Consider the following 21,761-nt stretch of genomic DNA (forward strand, 5'->3'; position numbering starts at 1 on the left):
TGTGTCATTTTGCGTTCATTGCACGCAGAGTCAGGGTATATGCAACAGTTTGGGCCGCCTGGCTTGTTGCGAACTAATTTGCCAGAATTTTACGTAATTATGACATAACATTGAAGGTTGTGCAATGTAACAGGAATATTTAGACTTATGGATGCCACCTGTTAGATAAAATACGGAACGGTTCCGTATTTCACTGAAAGAATAAACGTTTTGTTTTCGAGATGATAGTTTCCGGATTCGACCATATTAATGACCTAAGGCTCGATTTTCTGTGTGTTTATTATAATTAAGTCTATGATTTGATATTTGATAGAGCAGTCTGACTGAGCGGTGGTAGGCACCAGCAGGCTCGTAAGCATTCATTCAAACAGCACTTCGCAATGCTTCAAGCATTGCGCTGTTTATGACTTCAAGCCTATCAACTCCCGAGATTAGGCTGGTGTAACCGATGTGAAATGGCTAGCTAGTTAGCGGGGTGCACGCTAATAGCGTTTCAAACGTCACTCTCTCTGAGACTTGGAGTAGTTGTTCCCCTTGCTCTGCATGGGTAACGCTGCTCGAGGGTGGCTGTTGTCGATGTGTTCCTGGTTCGAGCCCAGGTAGGAGCGAGGAGAGGGACGGAAGCTATACTGTTACACTGGCAATACTAAAGTGCCTATAAGAACATCCAATAGTCAAAGGTATATGAAATACAAATCGTATAGAGAGCAATAGTCCTATAATTCTTATAATAACTACAACCTAAAACTTCTTACCTGGAATATTGAAGACTGATGTTAAAAGGAACCACCAGCTTTCATATGTTCTCATGTTCTGAGCAAGGAACTTAAATGTTAGCTTTCTTACATGGCACATATTGCACTTTTACTTTCTTCTCCAACACTTTGTTTTTGCATTATTTAAACCAAATTGAACATGTTTCATTATTTATTTGAGGCTTAGTTAAAATAAGTGTTCATTCAGTATTGTTGTAATTGTCATTATTACAAATAAATAAAAAATAACAACATTGGCCAATTAATCGGTATCGTTTTTTTTTGGGTCCTCCAATAATCGGTATCGGTGTTGAAAAATCATAATCGGTTGACCTCTAATCCAGAGCATCCCAAACATGCTCAATGGGTAACATGTCTGGTGAGTATGCAGGCCATGGAAGAACTGGGACATTTTCAGCTTGCATGAATTGTGTATAGATCCTTGTGACATGGGGCCGTGCATTATCATGCTGAAACATGACATGATGGAGGTGGATGAATACACGACAACGGGCCTGAGGATCTCGTCACGGTATCTCTGTGCATTCAAATTGCCATTGATAAAATGCAATTGTGTTGTCCATAGCTTATGCCTGCCCGTACCCCACCGCCACCATGGGGCACTCTGTTCAAAACGTTGACATCAGCAAACCACTCGCCTAGTTGAAACCTGCAGTCAGGTCAAGACCCTGGTGAAGACGAGCACACAGATGAACTTCCCTGAGACGGTTTCTGACAGTTTGTGCAGAAATTATTTGGTTGTGCAAACCCAGTTTCATCAGCTGTCCGGGTGGCTTGTATCAGACGATTCCGCAGTTGAAGGTCTTGGGCTGGCATGGTTACATATGGTTTGCGGTTGTGAGACCGGTTGGACTTACTGCCAAATTCTCTAAAATGTCATTAGAGGCGGCTTATGGTAGAGAAATTAACATTAAATTCTCTGGCAACAGCTCTGGTGGACATTCCTGCAGTCAGCATGCCAATTGCATGCTCCCTCAAAACTTGAGGCATCTGTGGCATTGTGTTCTCCAGCACAAGGTGCACCTGTGTAATGATCATGCTGTTTAATCAGCTTATTGATATGCCACACCTGTCAGGTGGATGAATTATCTTGGCAAAGGAGAAATGCTCACTAAAAAGGATTTAAATACATTTGTGCACAAAATTTGAGAGAAATAAGCTTTTTGTACATATGGAACATTTCTGGGAACTTTAATTTTAGCTCATGAAACATGAGCACTTTACACGTTGCGTTTATATTTTTGTTCAGTGTAGTTTTATTCAGCTAATAATCTAAATCTTCTTCTATACTAATGCTGTTGAGGCCATTATCTCACAATACAAAAAACATCACAGACGAGACAAAATGATGACAAAAATAATGATCTGACATCCAAAACTAACACATACATTTACACAGGATTGCCATCACCTTCCAAAATGACCAGGATGTGTCTGTGTCATTGCCATCACCTTCCAAAATGACCAGGATGTGTCTATGTCATTGCCATCACACCATAAAATGACCAGGATGTGTCTATGTCATTGCCATCACACCATAAAATGACCAGGATGTGTCTGTGTCATTGCCATCACACCATAAAATGACCAGGATGTGTCTGTGTCATTGCCATCACACCATAAAATGACCAGGATGTGTCTGTCATTCATGAACAGCACTAACACTCTGGTCATGGGGAAGACCTGGTTGGAAACACACTCAATACTAGGCCAGAGATGGGTAACTCTGGTCCTGTAGGGCCTCAATGTGGGTAGGCATTAAGATTGACTTAAGTTCAGTCAGGTGTTATTAGTGCTGGGCTGGAACAAAAGCCTGCACACACTACAACTGTCCAGGACCAGAGACTTTAATGTTATTATGGATCATGTCCTTCGTTAACAAAGACGACCAAGCAGTATTTAGATGTGTCTGCTTGGGTCTTGCCCACCGAGGGAGGACTCACCCACGTAAATGCCCCCTCTACTGTGGGAAAGCGGGCTGGGTGGGTCAGACAGGGTGCGTTTGTGCCCGGGGGGAGGGGGCGGAGGCCTCTTCTTGGACAGGGTGGAGCTGCCTCCGGGGGTGAGGGTGGAGGGAGGAGCTGGAGGAGTGACAACATACAAACATGCAGTGAAGGGACAGGCGTCATTCATTCTGTCACCTGGGATACCAAGAGGAAGGGGAGGGGCTTGAGAGGAGAGGGTAGATGAGAGGAAGGTTTCTTGCCATCGGGACTGGGTTTAACACAATTGTTGGCCAATGTGGGGGAGATACGTTAACACAACATCAATACAGGTAAAACACAACATCCCAGTGAACAGAGAAACGGCCCAGATAGGAATACAGAGAAGATGGACACAGAACAATGTGTGTCTATTGTGTAGGTGTTGTTTTGTGTGTGTTTGTATTTTGGGGTGGGCGTACACGCTCCTGAGACTTCTGGACCTACAGTAAAGTTACCCCAAAGCAGCTAGTCCCATTCCCAGCTGTGTGTAAGCCTAGAAACAGATACAACAAGATTGTGGCTAATAGAGAACTCAGCCAGTTAGAGAGGAGAGTCAGGTTGCATCCAAAAATGCCACCCTATATCGTATACAGTGCACTACTGTTAGACCCCATAGGGCACTATATAGGGAATCATTTGGGACGCTGACCTACATAAGGTACGATAGCACTTTGCAGCTCAGGGGTGGCGACATGTCACAAAACGTGATAAAACTGCGTGTAAGAAAAATTAGAATTAACCACACTTTTACAGTGCCATTGTTAAAAGTTTAAGATGCCACCACCCATATTTTTCCTGGGAAGCAAAGCGCTACCAGTGCCACTGGGCAGCAGAAGTATACGGGCGGGCACAGCAGGACAAAATGTAAAAACAGGATATTCACTGATGTATGGTCGAGTGCCGGCCAGAGTGGCGTAGTGCGAGTGAGAGCCGAGGAATGCCAAGTGCGGCGCTGAAAGAGAAAGAAAGGAGAAAAAAAAAGAGAGAGAGAGAGAGAGGTGAAGAGGAAGCGAGAGATGAAGAGTGTGGGAGAGAACGCATGTGAGCTTCTCCCACACACTGGTTTCATTTGAAATGACGCCCTATTCCCTATGTAGTGCACTACTTTTGACCAGAGCCCTAGGCAGGCCTTGATCAAAAGTAGTGCACTATATAGGGAATAGGGTGCCATTTGAGACGCAAGCCTCTATAAACCCCCTGATGAAATCTTATTAGTGACAAGCAAAGAGAAAGAGGAGAAATTGCGTCAAAACGCCTAAGGGGAAAACAAGTCAGTCCGACGCCCTCTGAAAAAGAGAACTGTTCATCTCTTGTGTGTAAAGAGAAACCGCCGTTTCTCTTCGGTCCACTTAACAGTGTATTGGCGTCAACAATGTAGCCTACTGTATTGTAACAAGGATAGGGAATAGCAACCTGGGGTGTGAGTGTTTGTGTTCTAAATCCTGTCTTCGGGAGGGATGTTATGGTTCATTATAATTGTGCTGACCGTGCCGCTCGCCCCTTAGAGTCCATTTGTACTGTCAGATAGTGTTGCTGAACAGGAAATGTCCCTGGCTGGGTCCCAAATGGCACCTTTTCCCCTATATAGTGTACTACTTCTGACCAGGGCCCATAGCGAACTATTGCACTATGTAGGGAATTGGGTGCCATTTGGGACACAGCCCTGGATTTCCATAACGAAGTGTTAACATTATCAGCCTGGTGTATTATCTATCTTGCTTTATACAATGGGTGGGTCTAATCCTGAATGCTGATTGGTTAAAACCGCATTCCAGCCGGTGTCTATTCCACAAGTTACCACCAGCTAAATCTATGACGTTAAAATGCCTATTTACTCTGTTCCATCTGACTGCGCAATCCACTGTCTCTTCAGCCCAGCCAAGCGATTTATAAACTTGATCTCCACTATAAAAAGCATTTGGACATTATCTCAATTTCTTTTAGACAAACATTTTGTTTTCAACAGTGGAGATTTGTATAAACCTTACTGTCTCTCTGACATTTGCAACATTGTTTCAATATTCAAATTCAATCTCCAACTGTCCCATAATAATGAATGTGTGTGGTGTCGGGACGAGAAAGACAGGCAGGCAGCGTTTCTCAGCCAGTCGAAATCATGGATATATACAAAGAAATGTAAATAGATTTTTTTTTTTTAAACGAAACGCAGACATTTTGCAGTCTTCCAGCTTCAGTTTGAAGTGACTGTGTTAGCTGTGTTGTTGACTAGCTCCTCTGAACAACAGTGTCCTGACGAGTGAGCACATTTTCAATGCCAGACGAAATCGCTCCTCATTAGCTCATTGTTATGGATGTATCCAAATAAATGTCTCTTGTAAACAGCTTAAACAAATGTAGCTACTTTGCTGTTATTCTGGCTGCACTGTTTGACGTGACTGTAGGTTAGCCGTAGTTGGATAGCTAGCAGGCAAGGGATAAGAACGTTGCCAGGCAGTATGGCAATGGAACATTTAGAACGAACGACTGGCTCGCATCTCTGGCCACCGAACCGATAGAGCGAACGACCAGCCGGCTTGGGTAGCAACCCTAGATTTGTGTCTAGGGCCTAACAACACCCGTGCCAATACATCCTCCAAACACCGGCTTCTCGGGCATTATCACTTAAGTGTGTGTCTCCACGCTCTCTTACACTCCCGCATGCCAGCAGCCCTTAAGCCATCCTTTTGCTGTAGGTGCCTTCCTTGTGTAAGCAGTATTTATAACAGCTGCTACCCGCACTCTGATCGACGTGTTGACAAATTTCATTCCTCTCAAGGGTGTGTGTGTGTGTGTGTGTGTGTGTAAGGTTGAGAGAGAGAGAGAGAGAGAGAGAGAGGAAAATACTAATCATATCAGTAAATTGGTTAACTAGCATTACGATTACAATGTTTCATAACAGAGAAAAACAGTAAACGTTATTACTGCGTTCTTCCTGCGTACCAGTGTTAGAGATAAAAGATCATGTAAATTCTTCATACATGTAAATTCTGGCCAACCAGACAACACTGCTATGTATCCTATGTACATTCCACAACTGGCCACATAATCTTTAGGCCATTTACATTTCAGGTAGAATTTTCCCTTAGATACAGATCGAGGATCAGCTTCCCCTCCCCAATCCTCACCTTAACCATTAACGGGGAAAATACAAAACTGACCCAAGATCAGTGTCTAGAGGAAAATCCATCCTACACTGATAAAAGTCTGGGCCCTGGCCGATCACAACCAGGTCTCACCTTTGCCCTGGTTCCTGGGGGGTAGAGGGGGGGCGTCGGCCACGGGGGAAGAGGAAGTGAGGTCGGTGGAGGCGGAGTACATCTGGTTGGTGAAGGCGCTGTAAGACATGCGTTGCTGTTTGTCCCGGTGGCTGATGAAGCCCGGCAGAGACAGCTTGTCATGGGGAGACAGGCTGGACGAGTGGCAGAAACTCTGGGGCCGCGGGGAACGGTCCTTCTTTATGGGACTAGGCTGCAGACAGAGAGGGAGAGAGAGATGAGTGTCAACTTGGAAGAGGGTGAACTTAGGAACTTTGACTTTCGTGTAGGCCTAAATCACGCATTGATGTCAATGGGAGATGGGTGCAAATACAATACATGACTAAAAGTATGTGGACACCAGCTCGTCGAACATCTCATTCCAAAATCATGGGCATTAATACGGAGTTGGTCCCCCCTTTGCTGCTATAACAGCCTCCACTCTTCTGGGAAGGTTTTCCACTAGATGTTGGAACATTGCTGCGGGGACTTGCTTCCATTCAGCCACAAGAGCATTAGTGAGGTCGGCCACTGATGTTGGGTGATTAGGCCTGGCTCGCAGTTGGTGTTCCAATTCATCCCAAAGGTGTTTGATGCGGTTGAGGTCATGGCTCTGTGCAGGCCAGTCAAATTCTTCCACACCGATCTCGACAAACCATTTCTGTATGGACCTCGCTTTGTGCACGGGGGCATTGTCATGCTGAAACAGGAAAGGGCCTTCCCCGAATTGTTGCCACAAAGTTGGAAGCGCTAGATCGTCTAGAATGTCATTTTATGACGTAGCGTTAAGATTTCCCTTCAATGGAACTAAGGGGCCTAGCCCGAACCATGAAAAACAGCCCCAGACCATTATTCCTCCTCCACCAAACTTTACAGTTGACACTATGCATTGCGCAGTAAGCGTTCTCCTGCCATCCGCCAAACCCCGAATTCACAAATTTGAAGGCGTGTCCACATACTTTTGTATATATAGAGTATTTGCACATGGATTTCAAGTTGTGTGCTCTGTCCAGACGTGTGAACCTGCAGTCCCAGTCTGACCTTGTCATCGAGATCATCGTCGCTCTCGTCCAGCTCCTCCAGCCTCAGGCTCCACTCATACTCCACGTGGACATGCGGGTAATACTTCCCCGCTGCAGCCTGCACCAGCTGGGGGACACACATGTTGATTACTTCATTTGGAGCCACAACGAAACAATGAAACACAGAGGACATACAAATAAACACACAGTGAATAATGGTCCCGTCTGGCTCAGTTGGTAGTGCATGGTGTTTGCTACGCCCGGGCTGTGGGTTCGATTCCCACAGGGGACCAGTATGGACATGTGTGAACTCACTACTGTAAGTCGCTCTGCATAAGAGCGTCTGTCAAATGACGTAAATGTAATTGTAGCCCGCAAGTCAGTCGAAGGGAACTCTAGCATAACCAACAATGAGTACCTCCAACATTCATTTGATTGTTGTCCTCTCCTTTAATTTGATGTTCAAAACATGACATAATATCACTGATGGTAAAAGCACCAACTTAGTTTTCTGTGTGCAAATAGTAACCATACATCAGTAATGGCCTCCTCTCTGAAGTCACTAGAAGCCTGGGTAGGTTTTTGGCTGCTGCCATCTAGTGTCCAAAGATGTGCTGGTCAACAAGTCCCTTCGATCTATACTATCTACCGCGCTGCTACATCATCAGATGAGGCGTGGATGCTACTTCGACAAAGAACAGGATTGCATCGTTAAGTATTGCTATCGATTCATGTCATCAACAGCCAAACATATCGTGGCTCGTGTTCACAGTGGGATACTTACTGCCTCCTCACACTGACTGTTCTTCATACGCCTGGCAATATCCAGCGCCGTCTCACCATTCTGATTGGCTAAAAGAACAGGCATGATATTGGTTGCACTAGATGCATACATTCCATCTACGTGTATAAAAACCAGTGGAGGCTGACGAGGGGAGGACAGCTCATAATAATGTCCGGAACGGAGCCAACGGAATGGCGTCAAACACATGGAAACCATGTGCCATTACCACGGTTACCACGAGCCTGTCCTCCCCCAACCTTCTGTGGTATAAAATACAATTCTGATTAGCCAAAAACAGAACAGGCATGTTAACATAACCAAGTCTGAAAGCATTTACATATGAGTGTGTGTGTGTGTGTGTGTGTGTGTGTGTGTGTGTGTGTTACTCACTGATGTCAGTGGCTGGTTTGCCCCTCAGCAGTAGTTTGAGGCATTCGTGTTTCTCGTACATGCAGCAGTAGTGCAGGGCAGTGTTTCCCCACTCTGTCTGCTTATCCAGGTTCCCACTGTGACACACACACACACACACACACACACACACACACACACACACACACACACCACACACACACACACACACGGTCATGTCACGGCTCACACCCCAGATGCCATTTTGCACAGAAGTAAAGTTGTCACATTATCGTTCACGCTTTGATCATACATACTGCTTTAAGAGACAAACTGACCTTTAAAATACCTATTTGTCACTACGGCTGACAAAATATACACAGAGTGTACAAAACATTAGAAACACCTGCTCTTTCCATGACAGACTGAGCAGGTCATTAAGCCTTGCGACAATTGAGACATGGATTGTGTACGTGTGCCATTCAGAGGGTGAACGGGCAAGACAAAAGATTGAAGTGCCTTTGAACGGGGGTATGGCTGAAGTGTGTTGAGAACTGCAACGCTGCTGGGTTTTTCACGCTCAACTGTTTCACGAGTATCAAGAATGGTCTACCACCCAAAGGACATCCAGCCAATTTGACACAACTGTGGGAAGCATTGGAGTCAACATGGGCCAGCATCCCTGTGGAACGCTTTCGACACCTTGTAGAGTCCATGCCCCGTCGAATTGAGGCTGATCTGAGTGCAAAAGGGGAGGTGCAACTCAATATTAGGAAGGTGTCCTTCACAGTCACACTAGCATGTTGACAGGTAAGCGTTTGGTCCCCATTTCATTTTCTCCTATCCCTGAATCGAAAACAATTAGGCCAATTACCAAGTGTAAGCCTGAAATTGTGAAGGTGGACCGATTCATTAATGAGGAGTCATTTCCCGGTAACGGTTTGCCCGAGGTGCAGCGAGGCAGGGAGCAAACAATTGAAAAGACTGATGAATAAATGAAGGCGGAGAACAAGTGTCTGCCTGACCCAGTTCTGTTTGCCTTGTGGGAATCTAAGCCGTGCTGAGCTCTACTCTGCTCATCTTCCTCTTGCAGCGGTGGAGAGATAAGAAGGGAACACTACTGCTATCCATGAAGCTATTCCATTGAAATTCCCACATTTAACGCGTCAATTTACATGACCAAACGGTGGAAATACTACTTATTTATAACATTCTGTTATGTTTTTTAGTATTTGGGCACAGCAGCTTACGAAGTGTGTGCTTTCACTGCATTTAAAATCCAATTTCACATTAGCTCAATGCTATGGTGGCCTGTATGGCATAAAATGCATATCTTCACTTTATTGACGGGGCCTTATTTGGTCATTTTACCTGTTTTGTACGAGGAAGTCCACCAGGTGTAGTGAGGTCTGGTCGGCGGTGCGCACAGAGTAGTGGAGCGCAGTCTCTCCGGCCTCCTGAAGGGGGCGATCACATACAGCAAAGACATGAGAGACCTTCTACATGGGGAGAACAGCAGGCAGCATCCATTCTACACACTCTCTCTCTCTCTCTCTCTCTCAGCATTTAAAGAGGTTGCAGTCAACAAAATGGCTCCTAAAAATAGCTCGTCTCCCCCTCAAGGGAAGACTGCGAGGGCGATGCGAACATTTCTATGACAGAGAGAGGTGTGGACGTACCGATGTCGGTAGAAGACACTGAAACGATAAGCCAGCGTCAGTCTACAGCCCTTCCTTCCCAATATGAACAAAGGTCACCGCCGCCACAACCTCGTCGGTTGTGATTGAACTCACACTTGCCGAGACAATCAACCATCAAGTCGTTTGAGATCTTCCTTGGTGGGTGTATCCTTCAAACAGCACGCGTGTCGTTGCGTCTCCTTGTGTCTCCTCTAATTGAAAATGGCTGGTAGCTACGTCGCCGATTATCTCTGTGAGAATCCCCAGAAGGGAGTGAGCACAGAGTGACACAGCGCAATACCAACGACTATGAGTCAACCAGAGAAGCAGGGTAATCCGTCCAGGAAGAGGGAAAGGCTACTTTATCATGTATTCCTGTCACACCCTCACTGTCTGCGGGGCTCTGGGTACTGATATCTGCTGTCTGCTGGGGGATCATATTAGAATTCACTACTTTTGACCAGAGCCCTGGGATGCAGCCTCTCGGAGCAGAATCACTGACAGCCAGGATTGTATTTGATATCAGTGAGTCAGCCTGGGCTAGAAGCTCTGCCTGCTTTCAAACAGCGTCAGTGACTCATCCCCGGCCACTATTCCCTATGGACTACTTCTGAGAGCACACCGCAGTGCTACGTGTTTCAACGTTTAGTGGGCGGCTGTAGTGATAGCTTAACTGAGTCACTTTTCTCGTTTGGGCATTGTCGTCTTGTCCAAAATTGCCCCAGTAGTAAAAACTCTGTTTTGCTCTGTGGACTGTTCATTACTTCACCCATGTACAGAACAGCCTCCTTACAGACTCAGTACAACCTAGTATTTCCCTATTAAACAGTACACTTCTGCTCATACCAGATCAGGGCCCATATTCATCAAAGCGTCAGAGTATAGATGCTGATTTAGGATGGGTTTTAACTTTTGATCATAATGAATAAGATTCCATGGACGGGGTTACCTGATCCTAGATCAGCAATCCTATGAGATGCTTTAAGAATATGGGCCCTGTTCAGGTGAGATGAGATCATAATACAGTCCAGGGTCTGTGACTCACCTGTCCACCCTCGGGCAGTGGCTCCATTAGCTCCACCCCCTCAGCGTACACCTGGATGAGAGACAGCAGGTCCCTGGACTTGACCGCCTCACACAGCTCGATGGTCTTAGCCGCCGAGGAGGTACAGGTCTTCCGTGCAAACTTGTGGTCCACGTACTTAGCATTGATGAACTCCTTCCTCACTGTCCTGTAGGGAGGGAGAGAGAAGCGGGGGAAGAGGAGGAGAATAACGAGACGGTTTCGGAATGCTTGTGTGGATATTTTTTCCCCTGTCGAGATCCTTTAATTCAGTTTCTAGCATGAACGTTTTCCTGACCAAGATGGATGATTTTTAGGCACGTTGCTAAGATGCCAATGGCCATTCTAGTGTTCTATTTATTTCTGTGGCTTTTCCCACCAGACACATCTACCCGCATAAGCTCAAACATACACCTGATTATGCTTCCAGTGATGTCAAGTGAAAGTGAGGGAACATTTCCATGGAGCTTCTAGTTTCTAAGAAGTTCATGTAGTTGTTGATGACGCTGAGTACTTACATGTCACTTGAAGGACTGGGTTTCGGTGAGGGACCAGGAAGGTTCTCCTCCATTATTTCATTGAAACTACTGTTTCCTACATTCTTGGCCAGCTGTGAAGGAAACATCAAGTCACATATGAATGTCAAGATGCTCGTTAGAAGCACTTTGCTGGAATTGCCGTAATCATAATCACGTTGTAATCAAGATGTATTTATTTATATCCTGTTTTTGAATCTATTTTGCATGTTGATCTACTGTGAAAAAAAAAACGTTATATAAATGTTCACCAAATGTATTTATTTTTTCACTCACCAAGAGTTCAGAGGTGCCTAGCTTATCTAGCTCCATGGATTGGATGCGTGAGATGTGAACTCCCATCTCCCGGTGGATTCCAGAGCACTCGATGCAGGTCAGGATGCCCAGGTTAGTGGACAGCCATTTTGGATCTAAGGGCACAGACAACATGACAATGTACTCAGGTTAGAAAGCAGCCATTTTGTGGAGCACAGGCTTGTGGATAGGCGTCTTGGCTACAAAAACCACAAAAATATGGCTGGAATTCACAGATTAGTGCACAGCTGTTTTGGCTCCAAAAAAGAACATAGATGTTTTTTCAAAGTACTAACACAAATATACAATTTACAGTTGAAATCCAGAACAATAATGCTGAACACAAGGGGATTTCATTTTTGATCTGAACACTTGCATGTAGCCGTGTTTGTATTCACCACTAAGCTGACAATTTGTTTCAGGGTCGTATTCACCAGGCACCAAACAAACGAAAATGGACTGATACAGGGGGGGACAAACTGAACGTATAAAACAACTTTGGTTTTCGTTTTCCGTGGCAAAACGTTTTGCTACGGTGTGCACAAATGAATACAACCCAGGTCCATCGTCTCCGTCGAATGCGAGCAGCGGCAACGCACAGCACATACCACTAGAGGGCCTCGGCAGCCTCAGACCCACCAACCATACCGGCTGGACTACCAGAGCCCAGCAACTAGAAAACATTGCATCATTCTGTGTCAAGCAGAACGCCTGTACATGCTCTGACAGCAGAGCCATGTGGTGGAGGGCTAGAGAGACTTTGGGCTCTTCCCAGTAAACCGCAACAGTGACTGACACCACAGCCAAGCATGAGTGACGCAACTTAAGGAGGCTTAGACCCAAGCCTAAGAGCCCTACGCAGCTACGCAGACGTAAACACACCATCTTTGCAGATGGCTGAGTGCTGTTAGGCTAACTAGCGCGTCTGGATTTGACAGGTCTGTGCCGGACAGACTCAGGCGGGTGGGACGGTTTTCAGAATCGGCCAAACGCCGATGAGTCACATGCAGGATGGCAAAAGATGACCGAAGAGATGACAGGAAGCACAGGGTGGGGTGAGAGCTCTAGAGCTGAAAAAAAAAAAACATTTGACACTAATACTCCTCTAGAGAGCTGTATTTCAGACAGGATGGGCCGCAGGAGCAACCTAAATAGCCCTGCAGTACACTAGCGCATTATCAAATAAGCTCACTCCATAGAGGGGGAAAATCAGCAAAACTGTGCCTGTGTGTGTGTGTGTGTGTGTGTGTGTATGAATTATGTAACATAGTGATGTAACGTCATTGTCGCAACAAACGCAGGGTTTTTCTTCTTCGCTAGTGGCCTGCACTCTCCTCAGTGGGATCTGTGTGTTTATGCTGACAGTGTGTGTGTGTGTGTGTGTGTGTGTGTGTGTGTGTGTGTGTGTGTGTGTGTGTGTGTGTGTGTATTGGGGGGAGTCAGGGGGCCAGGGTGTTTCTGCTTGGGGAGTGCTGGGCCAGGGGCCAGCAGGGGAGGATCAAGTCGGAGGGCCAGGGGCCAGAAAGGACCAGCACCACTGTTATATCCTGAATACAGAAAAGGCTCCTGGTGCCGCTTTGCTGCTTGTTTGGTTAAGGGTGACATTGCAGGAGAGCTGCATTGCATATGCCTAACTACTGAGGGAGATGGGGAGCAGCCATGACAGTGCAGAAGAGTGGATCGATGTTGGGCTGAGCAGGGACTTCTGAGGGACAACCTTGAAGATGATTGAGGACGCGCGAGTTCTACGGGGACGCGTGAGTTCAAGGGCGAGATAAAATGCTGAAGCAAAGGTGTCGTTGTCTTCTCCCATGACAAGGCGAATGGTGAGTAAGCGCAAAGTAGTGGTAGAGTGGAGAATGTACAATGTGAGAACCCCTTGGAAAACCATAGCGGTTGTGCATATCCCCAGGACCCAAAACACACGGGGCCCCCATACACGTCGTACTATACGTACCTCCAGCGCCACAGTCACAGCAGACTTCATTGCCAGGCATGCGCAGCACCTCCTCTATGATGGCTTTGGTCAGGTCCTCCAGGCCATCCTCTCCTCCTACTCCGTCCTCTTCTCCGCGGAACGCCATGTTCAGAGCTTCCTCCTTACTGTTGGATAGCACAGAGATCCAGCTACACACAGCACAGAGAAAAAGGTAGAGCAGAGAGAACAAGCTATTACAAAAGTACCGGGGTTTTCAACACGTACAAGCATTGAGTTACATAGGTAGAGGCTTTGAGACGAGAGGATCACAGTGGAAATAAGTATTTTTCTCCTTGACAATTTTCCGATGTGCATCTGCTGCCATTTGATGTATTTTGAACGGTCAAATCAAATCAAATGGACAACTCCCATCTGACGCTATCTATATCTATACTCTGTGTATTATTAGAAACTGGGTGCTTTGAGCCCTGAATGCTGATTGGCTGATACATGTATTTTAACAGCTCTAATTACATTGGTAACCAGTTTATAATAGCAATAAGGGCACCTCGGGGGTTTGTGAAATGTGGCCAATATACCGCGGCTAAGGGCTGTGTCCAGGCACTCCGCGTTGCGTCGTGTGTAAGAACAGCGTTTAGCCGTGGTATATTGGCCATATAACACACCCCGTTGGGCCTTATTGCTTAAATATAACTGTATACGGCCTTACATCTTGACAGCTACTTTGCATTCACCCTACATAGGACCTACATTTGCCTACAGTGTCAACCACATACTGTAGTGTACAATACACAACCCTATCCAACAGCCCCAGATACCCTCTCATGACATTCAAACCAACACGTCTGGACAATCGCCACGCACACACGCAGGAAGTAACTGCCAATCAAACATGAGTCGGCGGCTGCTGTTGTTCAGCACAGAACATCACAACTCACTCTGCCATTAGACTGCTAGTTAGACTAGACTGTGTCCCAAATGGCACCATATTCCCTATATGGGCCCTGGTCAAAAGTAGTGCACTACATAGGGAATAAGGTGCCATTTGGACAATGCATCTGAGTCAGGCTCAAATGGGGCTGACGTCAGTCCTGCTGTCCCAGTCACCCATCTACAGGCCACGGCATAGGACACAGCAGGGGACATAGCAGAGGACACAGCAGAGGACACAGGACAGGACACAGGACAGGACACAGCAGAGGACACAGCAGAGGACACAGCACAGGACACAGCACAGGACACAGCACAGGACACAGCACATGACACAGCAGAGGACAGGACACAGCAGAGGACACAGCACATGACAGGACACAGCAGAGGACACAGCACATGACAGGACACAGCACAGGACAGGACACAGCAGAGGACGCAGCACATGACACAGGATAGGACACAACAGAGGACACAGCAGAGGACACAGTCATGACACAGGATAGGACACAACAGAGGACACAGCACAGGTGTGTGCGGGTGAACGAGTGAGAAATAACAAGAAATTAGACAACGTTATGCAGAGATGTGGGTGTACGTGTCTTCAAGGGTGAACGTGTTTGGATGGGCAACCATGTGATTGCGCAATGCTGAGATATTGTCAAGTGATAAGTGTTTTAATCCAAACACTCGCATGAAGCGACTTTATCACTGTATGGTTTGCCTCAGCTGGAAGTGCCTGAGAGCATAGAGCTGAGAATGTAGAGTCAGCATTTGTGTGTGTGCGTGTGCGGGTGTGTGCATGAGTGTGCAAGTGTGTGTGTTCCCTAGTTACAGATACTTAATGAACTTACTGACATTTGGAATTGCAGCTGAGTTGTTGCTCTGTCCCAAAATTGCACCCTATTCCCTATGAAGTGCACTACTTTTGACCAGAACGGTGAAAAGTACACTTAGAAAAAAAGCCGTTAAGTAGAACCATACAGGGTTCTTCAGTTTGTCCCCATAGGGGAACCCCTTTTTGGTGCTGGGTAGAACCCTTTGCAGAGGGTTCTATGTAGAGTTCTTCAAATAACCCCCTGTAAATGGTTCTACCTAGAACCCTTTATGAAGGGTTCTGCCTAGAAGGGTTCTGCCTCCATGAAGGGTTCTACCAAGAACCATTTTATCATCTAAAGGTTCTTCCTAGAATCGTCTGTGAAGGGTTCTACAGAGAACCAGTTTATCCTCGGAGGGTTCTTCTTAGAACCCTCCATGAATGGTTCCACCAGCCTTATTAGCATTTAAAATGTTATTATTTATAACAATGCATTCCATATATCATAAGGCTTTTCTTTGAGGGCCTGATTATAGCCTAACACAATGGTGGTAGGCATGTTCTGGTTCACAAGCCACATCAGGCCTGAAAGTCACATTATGCTGGCTTGCAAAGTGATGTGTAATTCTATTGGAATACAGAGTTAAGATATCCAACAAGTGGAATTGTTAATCACCTACAACCTGCATTCAGAATGACTGTCAGGGTAGGGAAGAGTGAATACTGAGACAACCTCAATCATCTAAACTGGAACAACCATATCAGTAACGGGTGAAATAAATCAAATTTCTTACAGATTGGATTAGTTTAAAAAAACAGTATGTTATTATCACGCCCTGACCTTAGAGACATTTATTTTCCTCTAGTTTGGTTAGGTCAGGGTGTGATGTGGGGTGGGCAATCTAGTTTTTCTATTTCTTTGTTTTGGCTGAGTGTGGTTTCCAATCAGAGGCAGCTGTCCATCGTTGTCTCTGATTGGGAACCATACTTAGGCAGCCCTTTTTCCCTCCTTGAGTTGTGGGATCTTGTTTATGTGTAGGTTATGCACTCCATGACGGCACGTTTCGTTTGTTCTGTATTGTTTTGGTGAGTTTCCTTTATTAAACATGTGGAACTCTACGCACGCTGCGCCTTGGTCTCCTCATTCTTACGACGAGCGTGACAATTATTTATCTTTGTGTAACATAAAATTAATCAACCAAGCAATGTACATGCAAAAACACAGATATTACAGTAAAACAAACAATTACATTAATCTCCCTGCAATAGAGCATGATGGGAAATATTATATGGTTCTATGTAGAATCCTTCATTCCAAAGAATCGTTCTTGCCTTCCAAATATTCATCAAAGAACCCTTTCTTTCAAAAACTGTTCTTTGGATTTTAAAGGTTCTAGGTAGAACACTTCACTTTACAAAGAACCCTTGTCTCCCAAAAAGGGTTCTTCTGATCAAAACAGTTATTGGTAGAACCCTATCCCTCCCCAAAGAACTGTTTTGGAACCCTTTTATCCAAGAGTGTAGTGCACTACATAGGGAATATGGTGCCATTTGGGATGTATCCTAAAGCAAGGCCGGTTGTGTCTCAGTATAATTAAAAGTGCAATATGTAACTTTTTGGGCTACCTGACCAAATTCACATAAAAGTGTGAGTTATAGATCTGTCATTCTCATTGAAAGCAAGTCTAAGAAGCGGCAGATCTGTCCTACGTGCGCTATTCCTACGCTTACGGTTCTTACGTTTCATTTTTGTGTTTAGCGGCCCACCCTTTGACAGCGGAGAGAAAAAAGTTTGAGTTAATTTCCTGCAATTCTACACATTTTGCCATGGGTCAGAGAGAAGATTTAGCAATTTCATAACTCATTTCATGCAATTCTACTTATTTTGCCATGGCGCAGAGAGACAAATTGGCAGTTTTACAGCTTATTTCCTACAATTCTACACATTTTGACATAGGGTGGATAGAAATATTCGCAGTTTTTAATATGATATCTGAGTGAGAGTGACTAACAAAATCAATGGCTGCCCACGTCGGTAATTCTACAAGTTTAGATAGCGGGTCGCTAGACTAATTTACCAATCCCACGGTCGGTAATTCTACAAGTTTAGATAGCGGGTCGCTAGACTAATTTACCAATCCCACGGTCGGTAATTCTACAAGTTTAGATAGCGGGTCGCTAGACTAATTTACCAATCCCACGGTCGGTAATTCTACAAGTTTAGATAGCAGGTTGCTAGACTAATTTACCAATCGCACGGTCGGTAATTCTACAAGTTTAGATAGCGGGTCGCTAGACTAATTTACCAATCCCACGGTCGGTAATTCTACAAGTTTAGATAGCGGGTCGCTAGACTAATTTACCAATCGCACGGTCGGTAATTCTACAAGTTTAGATAGCGGGTCGCTAGACTAATTTACCAATCGCACGGTCGGTAATTCTACAAGTTTAGATAGCAGGTCGCTAGACTAATTTACCAATCCCACGGTCGGTAATTCTACAAGTTTAGATAGCAGGTTGCTAGACTAATTTACCAATCGCACGGTCGGTAATTCTACAAGTTTAGATAGCGGGTCGCTAGACTAATTTACCAATCGCACGGTCGGTAATTCTACAAGTTTAGATAGCAGGTCGCTAGACTAATTTACCAATCCCACGGTCGGTAATTCTACAAGTTTAGATAGCAGGTCGCTAGACTAATTTACCAATCGCACGGTCGGTAATTCTACAAGTTTAGATAGCGGGTCGCTAGACTAATTTACCAATCGCACGGTCGGTAATTCTACAAGTTTAGATAGCAGGTCGCTAGACTAATTTACCAATCCCACGGTCGGTAATTCTACAAGTTTAGATAGCGGGTCGCTAGACTAATTTACCAATCGCACGGTCGGTAATTCTACAAGTTTAGATAGCAGGTCGCTAGACTAATTTACCAATCGCACGGTCGGTAATTCTACAAGTTTAGATAGCAGGTCGCTAGACTAATTTACCAATCCCACGGTCGGTAATTCTACAAGTTTAGATAGCGGGTCGCTAGACTAATTTACCAATCGCACGGTCGGTAATTCTACAAGTTTAGATAGCAGGTCGCTAGACTAATTTACCAATCCCACGGTCGGTAATTCTACAAGTTTAGATAGCGGGTCGCTAGACTAATTTACCAATCGCACGGTCGGTAATTCTACAAGTTTAGATAGCAGGTCGCTAGACTAATTTACCAATCGCACGGTCGGTAATTCTACAAGTTTAGATAGCAGGTCGCTAGACTAATTTACCAATCTAAAAAAATGTTTTTTTGCTGACATGGGCTAATCGAGTGAATGTCAGTGACTGACATAACAATAGAAAAACTGCTGACGCACAACCACATTTTCGAAATTGCACCTTGTGTGTTCTACAATTCTAACAAAAGATAAACACATCTCTGGAAATGTATCAGCGTGCAGACGGTGACCTGAATAACAACCACAGATACAGGAAGATACCCTTACCGCTGCTAGCACTTAGCAGTCATCTCTCTCTCAGGGATAAAAAAAAGACCCTCATTGTCAATGGATCATGGACACTAGACAAAACCTCGAAACCTTTTTCCATTAAAGAAAACGGTGTCTTTCTTTGTTAAACCTCACCGATCTTGTCTTTCACACTCATACATTATCAACGCAAGGTTCATCGCTTCAGCGTGCATTACTTTATAGCTGGCACAGTAATTGTATAACCCCCCCCCCCCCCATAGCAAACACGTCTTCAGTTGCCTAGGCAATACCCCCCCAGCAGCAGCACATGCAGTCAGGAGCGGAGACGAGGAGAAAATGTGCGTTTTTGCTATTAATACGATTATAACGGTGACTGAGTCACTTGGCTGACAAATAACCGTAACCCCACATTCCCTCACAGTCTTATCTTACAATGTACCTGCCTTTGGAGTTGGATACTAATAGAGGGTGGATGTTTATAATGTGGTGACTGTCACAGTACACTTACATGACAAACTCCTGTTCATCCTCAGCCTGGAAGTGATATGTCCGGTTATCTGTTGGCAGAGAGAAGATGAGACGGGAATGCGATCTCTCAGACCCAGCAGACACTGTGTAATCATGTAACATGATATAGCCCTGTGGAGATGCATGGCGGAGTAATTCACAAGCACAGCGTGTTTCAGGCTTTGTCATGACACCGTTCAAACAGGAAGCCAGAAAATGGAGCGTGTGAAAGAGCTACTGGTGACCTGTGCCACACAACTGTCTATTCAACGCTTCCTGTTTGAATTCCTACAGAAGGTAATATGAGGCCCCATTTCTCACAGCCCATCTCACACCCATGGTAACTACTGCGTTGGTGTGGGGTTTACAGGAAGAGGTACTTACGGGAAATGAGGTCGAAGCACTTCCTGTCCTCAGCACAGGGCTTGACCTGGCAGGTGAGCAGGTTGAGTTTCACAGGCTGCCTGTTGGACTGCACGAACACACAGAGACAGACGACTTAGCTATTTGTACATCACCCAGTATTGGTCCTATGAAACTAACACTACAAGCCTATCTGACCCTGGATGGTCCCGTGTGGCTCAGTTGGTAGAGCACGGCACTTGCAACGCCATAGTTGTGGGTTCGATTCCCATGGGGGACCAGTACAAACAAATATAAAAATGTATGCACTCACTGCCCTGGATAAGAGCGCCTGGAAAATGATGGGTTGGTAACGTAATTCATCTGTTGATGTTAGGCATTGTGGGTAATGTCCTTTTGTCTCGACTGAATAAAGAAATCCCTTTTGACACCTTATAGAGTCCACGCCCTGACGAATTGAGCCTGTTCTTAGGGTAAAAGGGGGAGGTGTTCCTAATGTTTGGTATAGTCAGTGTATGTCTCTGACTCAAGGGGCAAAAATAGAAACAGAACCACATAGGGGACTACATAGGGAGCGATTTGAGACACAGCCTGACCACTAGACTTCACAGTGTATGTAGCTAGCCTAGGGAGAACCCCAGGTATTCCCCTCAGTACTGTATCTGTCTGTGGTCCAGGCATCATCGCTTTGGCTTGGCTTCAGTTACAATACCCACTGTAATAGTATGATAACACCAGTGTGCCTAGCTGGCACGCGCGTAGACTGGGCACCGCATTGTGACTGTGTGCCGGGGTGAGGGGTGTTAACAAAACGTTAACGGACTGTGATGAGCCCTGTGGTGAGGCTGCCGGGCTGGCACAGGGGCTGCTGGGTAATGAACATGGAGAAGGAGCGGCGACAAGCCGTCAGACAAAGAACAGAGGATGAGTACGTTTGTGCGTTTCCTTGAAAGGATGGTGGAAATATGGGTGGAAATGAGGATCGGTTAGCGACATTTGGGGGAGTTCACCGCAATGTAGAGCTGCAATAATAAAAACAGGGGCCAGCTATTGTGTGTGTGTGTGTGTGTGTGTGTTCTCTCACACATCCTTGTGTGCATGTGTGTCTGTCTATCTAGCAGCACAGTATCCACAGACCCTGGGAAGAGAAGAGCCAGCACCACACTCAGTGATGAGTCACCACAGCAACAGAAGAGGGAGGGGGGAGGGGCTAAGGGGTTGCCTTGGCAACCCACCCATGTCGATTCCTCTCTGCCAACTGCTAGATTGATAGTGGCCTACACAGCTTCCTTCCTACTGGATGTTGCCTTTGATCTAGCCTCGACAGGAGTGTGTAAGGCTGCTCAAGTTGTGTGTGTGTGTGTGTGTGTGTGCGCGCGTTTTGCCACTCACCGTAGCATGAGCGATGGTGAGCATGCCACCCTTCACTGAACACTTCCTCCTCTGCCACACCTTCCTCAGCCTGCAGGAAGACAACACCAAGTCACAACGAAGGATCTGAAAAGGGCTCTTCATGTGTGTGTGTGTTCAGTACTGTGTGTGTGTGTGTGTGTGTGTGTGTGTGTGTGTGTGAGAGAGACCTACCCATCACTCTTCTTCATCAGGTAGCCTTTCTTCTCACAGCCAAACTCTTTGTTGCCCTGCAGCTGGTGCATACTGTAGCCACCCTGCTTACTCTGGGAGTCCTGCAGCAACACACACAGTGTTTAGACACAGAAAACACAGAAACTCACCACACATAACCAACCAAATATGCCTCTTACAGAGAGTGCAGGCCAGGGTCGTGTGTGTGTGTGTGTGTGTGTGTGTGTGTGTGTGTGTGTGTGTGTGTGTGTGTGTGTGTGTGTGTGTGTGTGTGTGTGTGTGTGTGTGTGTGACCCACATAGCCGTTACAATTTCTTGGGTCACATTCGATGTTCAAAGGATCATGGTGTGCGTCCCAAATGGCGCCCAACTCTCCATTTAGTGCGCTACTTTTCCACAAGGGC

At 45.8% G+C, this 21,761-nt stretch overlaps 1 protein-coding gene across 6 annotated transcripts in view; it reads right to left on the bottom strand.

Moving 5' to 3' along the window:
• Nucleotides 1-21,761, bottom strand: part of LOC106590164 (arf-GAP with SH3 domain, ANK repeat and PH domain-containing protein 1) — a 72,281-nt gene that overhangs the window by 8,014 nt on the left and 42,506 nt on the right. For 2 of the 6 annotated variants that reach the window (XM_014180831.3, XM_082970673.1), the window contains 15 exons: nucleotides 21,358-21,458; nucleotides 21,166-21,235; nucleotides 19,795-19,882; nucleotides 19,412-19,460; nucleotides 13,699-13,868; nucleotides 11,724-11,857; nucleotides 11,430-11,521; nucleotides 10,894-11,080; nucleotides 9,541-9,626; nucleotides 8,212-8,327; nucleotides 7,822-7,889; nucleotides 7,057-7,164; nucleotides 5,998-6,229; nucleotides 3,645-3,713; nucleotides 2,720-2,857 (listed from right to left, as the gene is read on the bottom strand). In XM_014180831.3, the coding sequence (XP_014036306.2) occupies nucleotides 2,720-2,857; nucleotides 3,645-3,713; nucleotides 5,998-6,229; nucleotides 7,057-7,164; nucleotides 7,822-7,889; nucleotides 8,212-8,327; nucleotides 9,541-9,626; nucleotides 10,894-11,080; nucleotides 11,430-11,521; nucleotides 11,724-11,857; nucleotides 13,699-13,868; nucleotides 19,412-19,460; nucleotides 19,795-19,882; nucleotides 21,166-21,235; nucleotides 21,358-21,458 (1,708 nt within the window). The remainder of the gene's footprint in view (nucleotides 1-2,719; nucleotides 2,858-3,644; nucleotides 3,714-5,997; nucleotides 6,230-7,056; nucleotides 7,165-7,821; nucleotides 7,890-8,211; nucleotides 8,328-9,540; nucleotides 9,627-10,893; nucleotides 11,081-11,429; nucleotides 11,522-11,723; nucleotides 11,858-13,698; nucleotides 13,869-19,411; nucleotides 19,461-19,794; nucleotides 19,883-21,165; nucleotides 21,236-21,357; nucleotides 21,459-21,761) is intronic. The other 4 variants (XM_014180835.3, XM_082970676.1, XM_082970674.1 and 1 more) reach the window with 3 other exon arrangements.

Source organism: Salmo salar, chromosome 29, assembly GCF_965601325.2.
Source record: "Salmo salar chromosome 29, fSalSal1, whole genome shotgun sequence".
Classification (NCBI taxonomy): Eukaryota; Metazoa; Chordata; class Actinopteri; order Salmoniformes; family Salmonidae; genus Salmo; species Salmo salar.